The 10,740-nt window shown below is 33.3% G+C and overlaps 1 protein-coding gene across 1 annotated transcript in view; it reads left to right on the top strand.

Moving 5' to 3' along the window:
* Window positions 1–604: 604 nt before the first annotated feature.
* PIK3C2G (phosphatidylinositol-4-phosphate 3-kinase catalytic subunit type 2 gamma) overlaps window positions 605–10,740 on the top strand; it is a 385,467-nt gene continuing 375,331 nt past the window's right edge. The window contains 3 exon segments of the mRNA XM_017888605.1: window positions 605–1,282; window positions 5,369–5,451; window positions 9,385–9,542. Of these exon segments, the coding sequence (XP_017744094.1) occupies window positions 605–1,282; window positions 5,369–5,451; window positions 9,385–9,542 (919 nt within the window).

Below are 10,740 nucleotides of genomic sequence, written 5' to 3'. Positions count from 1 at the left end.
AGGGAAGTATAAAAGGCTTTGCAATTATTTAGAGTTTTGGGGGAAAAGGAAAAAGTCTAGCTAACCATATTAAGGTGATTTGTTGTGGTGGATAGAAAAGAGTTAAAACTATGTCTATGGATGGGGTAATTGCTGGTCAAGAAGAGACTGTTTAGCTAATAAGAAAGAGACTTTATAGCATGCCAGCATGCTTATAGATTTCCCTCTGTACTCAAATGATAAGTGGATATTTAATAGAAAAAGGGGAATATTGACTTTGAGTAGATTCATGAAACTTTCATTATAGTTGAGGTGAACTTATTTTTCTATCACAGGAGTTTTGTCAGTCTACCCAGTCAATACTTTCCTTTCAGACTCACAATGTTGTAAGACCTGATAGAGTTTTATAAAAAGTACTTAAGGAATTATTTCACTTGCTAAAAAAAAGCCCACAAAACACTTGTTTATAGTTATTTATCCTATATCTGTCTTACAAGCTCTTTTCTTTCAAATTAAATACTTTTTCTTTCATTTTATGCTTTTTCTAGGAAAATTCTATCTTCTTTTGTATTATCAAGGAGATATTTGGAGCAGAGTCAACCCTCTCAGTTACATAAAATAAAAAATGGCATATTGTTGGCAAACAGATCCAAATCCCAATGAATCACATGAAAAGCAGTATGAACACCAAGAATTTCTCTTTGTAAATCAACCCCATTCTTCTAGCCAAGTCAGTCTGGGTTTTGATCAGATAGTAGATGAGATCAGTGGCAAAATTCCACACAACGAGAGTGAAATTGATGAAAACACCTTTTTTGTGCCTATTGCACCAAAATGGGACTCAAAAGGGCATTCATTAAACGAAGCACACCAAATATCCTCGAACGAATTCACTTCTCAAAGCCGTGAACTCTCCTGGCATCAAGTTAGAAAAGCACCAGCAATTGGTTTTAGTCCTTCTGTGTTACCAAAACCTCAAAATATGAATAAAGAATGCCCCTGGGGAAGCCCCATAGGAAAACATCATGGTGCTGATGATTCCAGATTCAATATTTTAGCTCCATCATTCACAAGTTTGGATAAAATTGATCTACAGAAAGAATTAGAAAATGAAAACCGTAACTACCATATAGGATTTGAAAGCAGCATTCCTCCTACAAACTCGTCCTTCTCAACTGATTTCACGCCCAAAGAAGAGAATAAAAGGAGTGGACATGTGAACATTGTGGAACCCTCTTTGATGCTTTTGAAAGGCTCTCTTCAACCCGGGATGGGGGAAAGTACATGGCAGAAGAACGTAGAGGTATGTATAATACATGTCAATCTAAAAATATGAATCTGAAAGAATCATTCAATAATATATTATGTTAATTTGGTGATGAAGGTAACTAACCTTAAATAGGGAAATCTATTCATATTACTTTTGAAAAAAATATTTTCACAAATGATGTGTTCTTGTATTAAAGATTTTTTTTCTGAGAAAAGGGAAATAAATTTTTTAAAATATCATCTATAAGGTTCCAGTTCCAGTTTCATCAAAACTATTATAAAATTTTCTTTAGTTTTAATTATGGTACTTTCATTTCATTGTTAAAATAGCAGAGTTGAAGGTTTAACTGATAATATTTTCTATTTTTTGTTTAATGCACATACGCAAACACAAATACGTTTCATTACGTTTATATTTTAAGTCACATTGTAATGATTTGGAACTTTATATTATTATTGGTAGGAAAAAATGTCCCTTTACTCAGAGTCTCCTAATTTATACGATTAGCAGGCAACTTCTATCGAGATCATTCCAAGGGTAGGAAATTAAGTATTCATTGTGTGACTCATCTTAATGCTTTTATCACTAACTTTCCAATCATTTTAGTAACCAGAGCTTTTTTCTGTATTTGAAGACTTCTCTATTTCTCTGCTTGAGTCTAGACACAAGTAAAATCAGAAGTAAATAATATTTATTTCTGATTTAAAAAAGAAGAAACATTATTGCAGCTGTAGTTTCCTGGATGAGGCAGACGGGTTCTTTATTTAATACAACAACTATTTTTAAAATCCTTAAAATATATTGTGATATGCTATCCAGAATAATGCAAAGAAGAAAAGATATGATGCCTGAATTCAGGAATAGCATATTGCTCATGTTAACTTGCAAACAAATAATGGCAACATAGTAAAATAACAGGTGGAGTAAGTGCATAGGAAAAGAAACATCTAATTCTACTTCATTTGAATTCACTTGCTAAAGAGGTAGCACCTCAAAATATCTAAATTCAAATTCAGTAAATCTTGGGGCTGTCTAGTTCTGATCACAATAGTGTAATAACTACTAAACTTTCCCTACTCCTAAAAACAACTATACAGTTAGACGAAATAAATGAAGCAGTTGCTTGAAGGTGTTGAATAGGCAGTACAGAACATAAATCCTTGAGAAAAGTGAGCCCTGTGATCATCTCAGTCTATGCCTGAGGGCAATTTCATGCTGCTGCGCAGGCTGGTGGAGCCCAATCTGAGCAGCAGTATCACTGACTGCGAAGGCACAGCCTGCAGTTCCAAGTTGCAGAAGCAGCTATGATTTGACAAGCAGAGTGCTAAACAAGAGGTAGCTGTGAAATGGGTATGGGTCAGAGGTATAGAGAGGACTTACTGCTTGGCCAATATTAGGATATGCTTGCAAGGCTTAGTAGATAATGTCAGCTTTTGACTGAGAATTGGATGGCATTGTGTTAATTACACAGGCTTGAAATTACAAGGCAGAAATTTGGGCCAAATTAGAGAAGAGACTGAGATAAGCACTTCAGGCATTCAAATGAAGCTACAAAGCCATGTCTTAAGAGTAAAACTCATGCTCTAAAATGAATGCTGTATCAACCAAAATAGGTGTGGCCTAACAACAACCAAAAGTCAGAATAATAAGGCAAATAAGACAAGAAGGATTTTAACTGCCTGCCAATGAAAAAAAAAATTAATGATGATTCATAATGAGCCATCTACAATATTCAACATAAAATTAAAAATGCATAGATATGTAAAGAAGCAGGGAATTTTGGCTCTCACTCAAGAAAATAACTCTATCAGTCAAAAGACCCTCTGAGATAATCCAGATGTTGGAATTAACAGATGGGGACTTTAAATTGGTTATTAAAAGTATGTTCAAGTAGATAAAGTTAAAGATGTTCATAATGGCTAGCCCAATGATGATCTCAGCAGGAAATTAGAAACATTAAGAAACAAATACACAAAAACAAAGGCCAAGTCCAGTGCTGGAAACAAAATATATGCAATAAAAAAGTTACTCGATGTGCTTAACAACAGATAGGAAAGAACAGGTGAAAAATAATAATTTGAAAGCAAAATAGTAGAAATTATCCAAACTGAAGTAGAGAAAACACAGGGATCATATAAATATGAGCAGGGATTCAGAGACTTATGAGACAAGAAGCATAATATGTGGACAACTGGAATGCTAACAAGAGGAAAGAAAAATAGGGAGCAAAATTAATTTGAAGAAATAATGGTCAGGAAATTATTCAAATTTGATAGAAAATATCAAATTACAGATCTAAGAAGCTCACCACAACCCAAAGAATAAATAGAATAAATGCAAAGACAGCCACATGTAGACATTTATACTCAAACATCTAAAATTAAAAGAGAAAATTATGGAAGGGGCAAAAGGGAAGAAAAGATTTTACACAGTAGGACAACAATGTGAATAAAAGGAAACTTCTCACTCAAAACAATGGAAGCCAGAGACAATAGAATGACATTTTTAAATCTTTGAAAGAAAATAAAACATACTTCATATCCACTAAGTATAAGTTTCAAATCCAAAAACAAAATAAAGACATTACCATAAACAAATGTTGAAAGAAATTAGTCAGCTAGCAGACAAATGAGAATGCCAAATTAAATACTTCCGGTACAAGGAAAATGACACCAGATGGAATCTAGGAAAGAGTGAAGAATTATAGAAATAGTAGTTGAATAATACAAATGACTACTTTAAATTTTTTGAAAGGCAATGTACTAAAGCAATACAATAGCATACTATTGTAGGATTTATTATGTATGTGGATAAAAACTATTTGACAGTAATAACATAATGGGTGGAAGGGGGTTAAACGTTATTTTGCTATGTAAATTCATACATGTTAAATGCGATGGTACAGTAGTAACTCCAAGTAAACTGAGATATGTTAAGAGTGTATATTGTAATTCCTAGAGCTAGTATCATGAATTATAAAAAAAAAAAAAAAAAAGAAGAAAATCTAAAAATGCAGCAGAAGAATAAAATAAAATAAACATGTCAGGAGAAACAGAAGAACAGAATAAAATAGAAAAGACAAATAGAAACAAATATAAATAAGACAGTCTTAAATCTAACAATTTCCATAAATATACTAAATGTAAATAGAATAAACATTCCAAACAAAAGGCAGGAATTGACAAATGAGATTAAAAACAGGAAGGACTCAATTACTGTCTACGAGCGACATAAGAAACAAAGGCAGAGATAGATTGCAAGTAAAAGAAACAAAAAGACTTAACATTCAATCAGGAAAAAATGCTTGCATGATTATTAATATCAAAAACATTATTTCAGGGCTGAGAAAAAAAGATCATTTTGTAATGCTAAAATGGTCAATCAGGAAGAGATAATAAATTGAAATGTGTACATATCTAATAACAGAGTTTTAAAATGCATAAGACAAGAATGGTTTCTTTAATCCTACATGCGCTCTCTGACCAAGTTTTTCATTCATATATTCCCAAGCTATTCATGTATATATTCCCAAAAAATGAAGCATGCATTCACATATTTACTTGTATATGAGCATTAATAGTTTTCTTTACAATACCAGAAAGCTAAAACCAACCCAGAGGTTCATTAATAGGAAGATGACTAAACGAATTGTGGAACAGTCACACAATGGAATACTACTAATCAGCAATAACAATGATAAACTACTGATTGTGTGATAGCAGAAATAATTTTAAAATATGTGTATCATTACCAAGAAGCTGCAAATAAAATACCGCATATACCTTATTTATGGTGATAGAAATCTGAATAACAGTAGTTACCAAATAGATATGCAGATTTATATAAAAAAAGATATGGGGACATTTTCTAAAATGAAAGAAATGTTCTATATTGTCATTGGGTTATTGATAGCACAGTTTTATGCCTTCTACAAAACACAAATTATATACTTAAGATCTATGTATTTTTCTATGTGTAAATATTACTTCAATTTTTAAAAATCTAAAAAAAAATTTAAAAGTGAAATCTGAATGAAACTTCAAGACAGGATAAAACTGTAGAATTATTTAATATTTTCTCTTCACCAAATTATATTAATTTAGTAGTTTTTATTTTAAGTCAATAGGTTGTTCCATTCAGCTAGTGGAAGTACCTCAAGGCAGTAATACGAGTCTGGCCTCTTTTTGCAACAAAGTAAAAAAGTGAGTATTGGTATTTCATTAAACTTTGAAATTTTTGTGCCTAAATAAATTTGTGTATTTTGACATCACTGAACTGATTAATTTAGCATATAAAAGTCAAAGTCCTGTAATTTCAGAACACACACACACACACACACACACAAATTTTTGACAAATTAGTTCATTAATCAACTTCTGTTAATGTTGTTGTTGTTTATAGTCAAATAGATGTTTTCTCTTAAAATTTGGTTAAAGTTAAATGTTTTATAAATTCAGACATGCACTTGTTTGTTGGTTGTTTGGTTTGCAATGAAATTTTTTGTTGTTGTTTAATGATATAAGTGACTAACACCTCTGGCTAACCCCCAAATTAACATAAATTTATCCTCCCTTCCTGGGGCAGTCTATATAGAATCATCATAGTTCAATCTTATCTTGAGTGGATTGGCAGAATATTGAATAAATGCATGTATGTTAATTCATTGAGAAATGAATTTGATCACTAGCAGATATTCCAAAAAAAAATCACTGGTATTTTGTTAATCTAAAGATGAATTTATGATATAAACATAGACACCTTTTTTAAGGCCAATTTCTTATTAGCAATTAAAATTTATATAGTTCTACCTCTTCTATTGCTAAGGTTTCTGAAAGTTTTGAAAAACTAATGCATTCGACCAGTCATGGTGGCTCACGTGTGTAATCCCAGAACTTTGGGAGGCCAAGACAGGTGGATCACTGGAGGCCAGGAGTTCAAGACCAGCCTGGCCAAAGTGGTGAGACCCTGTCTCTGCCAAAAATATAAAAAAAAATTACTAGGTGTGGTGGCGTGCACCTGTAACACCAGATACTTGGGAGACTGAGTCAGGACAACCACTTGAACCCGGGATGTGGAGCTTGCAGTGAGCTGTCACATCATTGCACGCCAGCCTGGGTGACAGAGTGAGACCCTGTCTCAAAAAAGAGAAATAAAAGGCAGGGCATGGTGGCTCATGCCTGTAATCCCAGCACTTTGGGAGGCCCAGGTGGGTGGATCACTTGAAGTCAGGAGTTTGAGACCAGCCTGGCCAACGTGGTGAAACTTCGTCTCTACTAAAAATACAAAAATTAGCCAGGCGTGGTGACAGGAGCCTGTAATCCCAGCTACTCAGGAGGCTGAGGCAGGGGAATCACTTGAACCTGGGAGGTGGATGTTGCAGTGAGCTGAGATCGCGCCATTGTACTCTAGCCTGGGCGACAAGAGGGAAACTCCATATCAAAAAAAAAAGCTAAGGCATTCATATTTTAATTCTTTGGTTTTAACTAAGTTTTGGCTGTTGTCTGAAATACAATAACTATACAGTTTTATAAGCTTTCACTTTCTACCAAATGATTATTTGAAATTAAATGTTTGAATCATTTATTTAGTCATTAATTTAAAGTCTATTTCATTGTCAATAACTAGCTCATGCATGGGAGATACTCATATTTAAAATAAACAAGTAAACAAAAAAGCAAGGTCCCTGCCTCATAAAACCTATAACCATGAGAAGGATTGAAAGGCTTACACACAAAAATACAAAACATTCACCTCAAATTTGCAAAAACAAATCACCTCAAGTTCAAGAAAATGTTCAATCTTTAATTAACTTCTTGCTCTAGTTTAAGGGAAACAAATTCGAAATAGTACTTAGGATTCCTAAATTAGGATCTTTAATGTTATCAATATTTATTCTTTCAGGAATAAGCTACTCGCTGTCACAATATGATAAGTGTAGCTATAAACTTGCTACTTTACTTCTAAAATATAGTTAACTTTTACTTTACCTTCTAAGCATGGCAAAGAACTGTCTTAATACTTTAAGATCACTCTTCTGAATAACTCTACTCACAGACCACATTATTAGCTCCTCCAGCAACTCTCTTTTTTAAAACACAATTTCATACTCTTAGATGAAATATTTTTGTGGATGCAGTAGTGACATCAGAATACCTTATGTGATGAATTTCCAATGACTTATAGTGTACTTTCCAAGCTCTTTAATATAATTTTTCTAAATAGTTTATTTCATAAGAGTCATGAAAACTAAAATATACACCAAACAATAACTTTACAGTAGTGAAAAGAAGCCATAAGTTATATTCACACACTCTTTCCTTGTTTTCAATAATTTGTTTGTTGGCAAATATTTATAAAATGATTAAATGTATACATGCATAATTATTTTGTACACAACAGGATATTTACTCAAAAATAAGTATGTTTGAGGACCTACTATGTGGCAAGCACCCTTAATTCAAAAGAAGATCAAATGGAATTTGAGAGCTGTTTCAAAAGGGGGTCTCCAAAACTTTGATTTCTCATTGTAACATACTTTAAAGCCACATCTTTCAAATAAAAATGCCATATTCTTGTAACAAATATGATAACATGCCACAGCATATGAAAGAAGTTTCTGGCCCATGGTAGATGCTCAGCAAAGGTTTAGGAGAGAATGAATCATGAATTTGTGTTTTAAATTTAATTTCTTAAAATGGTAGAAGCTGAAATCATGGATGCATTGAGAAGTGTCTTATTATATGATAAATGCAATTCATAAGGCTCCTCAATCCCTAACTGGACTCTAGACCTTAATGGTAGAGTATAAAAATGAAGAGTGGCCCGTGTCCTCATTCTGAGCAGTGGCTCTCAAACTGCAGTTCCAGAGCAGCAACAGCAGCAGCTTACTTGGGAAATTGTTAGTAGGACAAGTCTGGGAGACCCTCCGCAGATCTACTGAATCAGAAACTAAGGGATGGGATCCAGAACACAAGTGGATATGGATGCACGCCAGGCCATTGGATGAATGTGTATTTCCTTACTCATTTGCCAGGCCCCTCATGGAGAAGATGTTTCTACAGAATAAAGCATTGGTGCTCCACAAATAGCTATAAGGTTTGTGCAAAATTAACTGCAGTTTCTGCAATTTAGGAAGAGAATCATGAAGTTTAGATGTCAGCATAGTTAACATAAAAAAAAAACAAGACTTCATATTCACCCTCAGAAACATTTTAAATAGCTACTTGAAAATATCTTCATGTTATATTCTACATGTGGGCATAAAACATTGATCACAGAGAATCAAGCTATGGTAACATATAATGACATTATACTTTACATGTGTATATTGCTTTCCAATCTGTAAATCTTTTATACATCTTTTCTATTGTAATAGAAAACCTTTGATGTAGATACTAACATCTACCTCAGTAAACCTTTGAGGTAGATATTAATATCATCACTTGTGCAAAAAAACTAGTCAAATAACTTGCCTCTGGTCATAATGTTACTAAATGAAAGTGCCAGGATCCAAAGTCAAGGTTTCTGGCTCCAAGGGTAAACTGTTTTTGCAATTCTTTGACTCATTTATATGTAATTGTTCAGAATATAAGAATTACTTTTAGGCTCTAATATTTGTGTAAGATTCAAGTAGTTGTGTAGTATCTAAAAATTTTAAAGAAAATGGAGAGACAAGAATAGTATTTACAAACTTGACAAGAACAAGAGAATTTATTTGCCAAAATTTCTAAATCAAAATAAGTGACTTGCAGCTTGACAAAATTAGGCGTGAAAGAAATCTAAGAGGAAGAACTCTGGCATTAAAAGCAATGTAAATGAAGCGAGTAATAATATTCAGAGTGAATCCTCACGTTTCATGTTATGACAATGAATTCTTAATTATTTCAAATGAGATGCTCCTGGGAAAGCCTAAGGAACAGTCTTTTACACTTGTTTTTGGTATAATTGCAATGTCTACCAATCTGGACTAGCTAGATGCACTGCACCACAAATCAATTACTGATTCCTTTCATGTTTTAAGTCTTTTATAGCAAAACACTACATGAAGTTTCTTATGATTATATTGTGGGCAATATGTTTTAAACTGTGTCTTGTAGGTCTTGTCCTAAGTATTTTTCTTAACATATATTTTTCAGAATCAGAGAAAGATATCATGCAGCTGACATTAATTTCAATTCTGGGAAGATCTGGAGCACTACTACAGCATTTCCGTATCAGCTCTTTTCTAAGACCAAGTTTAATATACATATTTTTATTGATAACTCAACACAGCCTCTTCATTTTATGCCATGTGGTAAGCAACTTTGCAAATAAGTCTACAAATCTCTACAAAGCTGGTACTGGCTACGTAGCCTTGAATTCAAAGTCTGAAATGATTTAAAATAATATTAGCTACTGTTTTCCCTGACGTGAAATAAGAAGAAAACATCAGGGAGCCTTTTGTTAATATTTAAGGGAGGAAAGCGGAACTATTTTCTTCAAGAAGTATCTTCACATAGCTCACCCCACAATATTTTATCTTCCTGCTATAAAATGCTTCATAGCAAGTATAGCAGGTTTTAATATATTTAAAAAATGAATTTCAAAAGATTCTAGATAAAGCTGGTATTAAAGTAAAAATGGCTGCTTCTATCTAGTAGGAACAAATATTTCCTTGAAATATAAATAAATTGTGAGGTAGAATAGACATTGTTACACAGAATCTCTATTTCCATAATGAGGAATCTAGTAGCATGGTGTAACATACCTCCATCAGAATTAGCAAACCTATTGATTCAGTTTCTGGGAAGAAATCCAGGAATTTATATTTTATCAAATTTGCCTAAGGATTTTTACTTTTCTAAAGTTTTAGAATATCTGTAAAGTTCTTTAGTTCCTTACTTCATTGTTATAGTCCACTATTTTGCAAAACAGTATTAGCTCTTTAAACATTTAGATTGCTATTAAGTGAGTTTCTACATATTAACAGGAAACTATTTCCTGACACATAATGATCCATTAAATATATTATTTTATTTATTAAGTACTGTTATTATTGTGCTTCTTTCTTACTCTATTCAAGGTTCTGAGCTAATGCAGATGACTGCAAACATAGCAGTATTATATTGGTATATTAGTCAAGACCCTCTTGGTTTGAAATGAAAAGAAACCAATTCCTGCTAGCTTAACCAAAAAAAAAAAAAAAATGTTTTTAAAGAATATAGGGGCTGGGCACAATGGTTCATGCCTATAATCCCATCACTTTGGGAGGGCGAGGCAGGCGGATCATCTGGGGTCGGGAGTTCGAGATCAGCCTGACCAATATGGAGAAACCCTGTCTCTACTAAAAATACAAAAACTTCGCCAGGCGTGCTGGCACATGCATGTAATCTCTGCTACTAGGGGAGCTGAGGCAGGAGAATCGCTTGAACCCGGGAGGTGGAGGTTGTGGTGAGCCGAGATCGCACCATTGTACTCCAGCCTGGGCAACAAGAGCGAAACTTAATTAAAAA

Source organism: Rhinopithecus bieti, unplaced genomic scaffold, assembly GCF_001698545.2.
Source record: "Rhinopithecus bieti isolate Rb0 unplaced genomic scaffold, ASM169854v2 scaffold_15769, whole genome shotgun sequence".
Taxonomy (NCBI): domain Eukaryota; kingdom Metazoa; phylum Chordata; class Mammalia; order Primates; family Cercopithecidae; genus Rhinopithecus; species Rhinopithecus bieti.
Note: the sequence above shows the minus strand (reverse complement) of the source record. Positions and strands in the feature narration are given on the sequence as shown.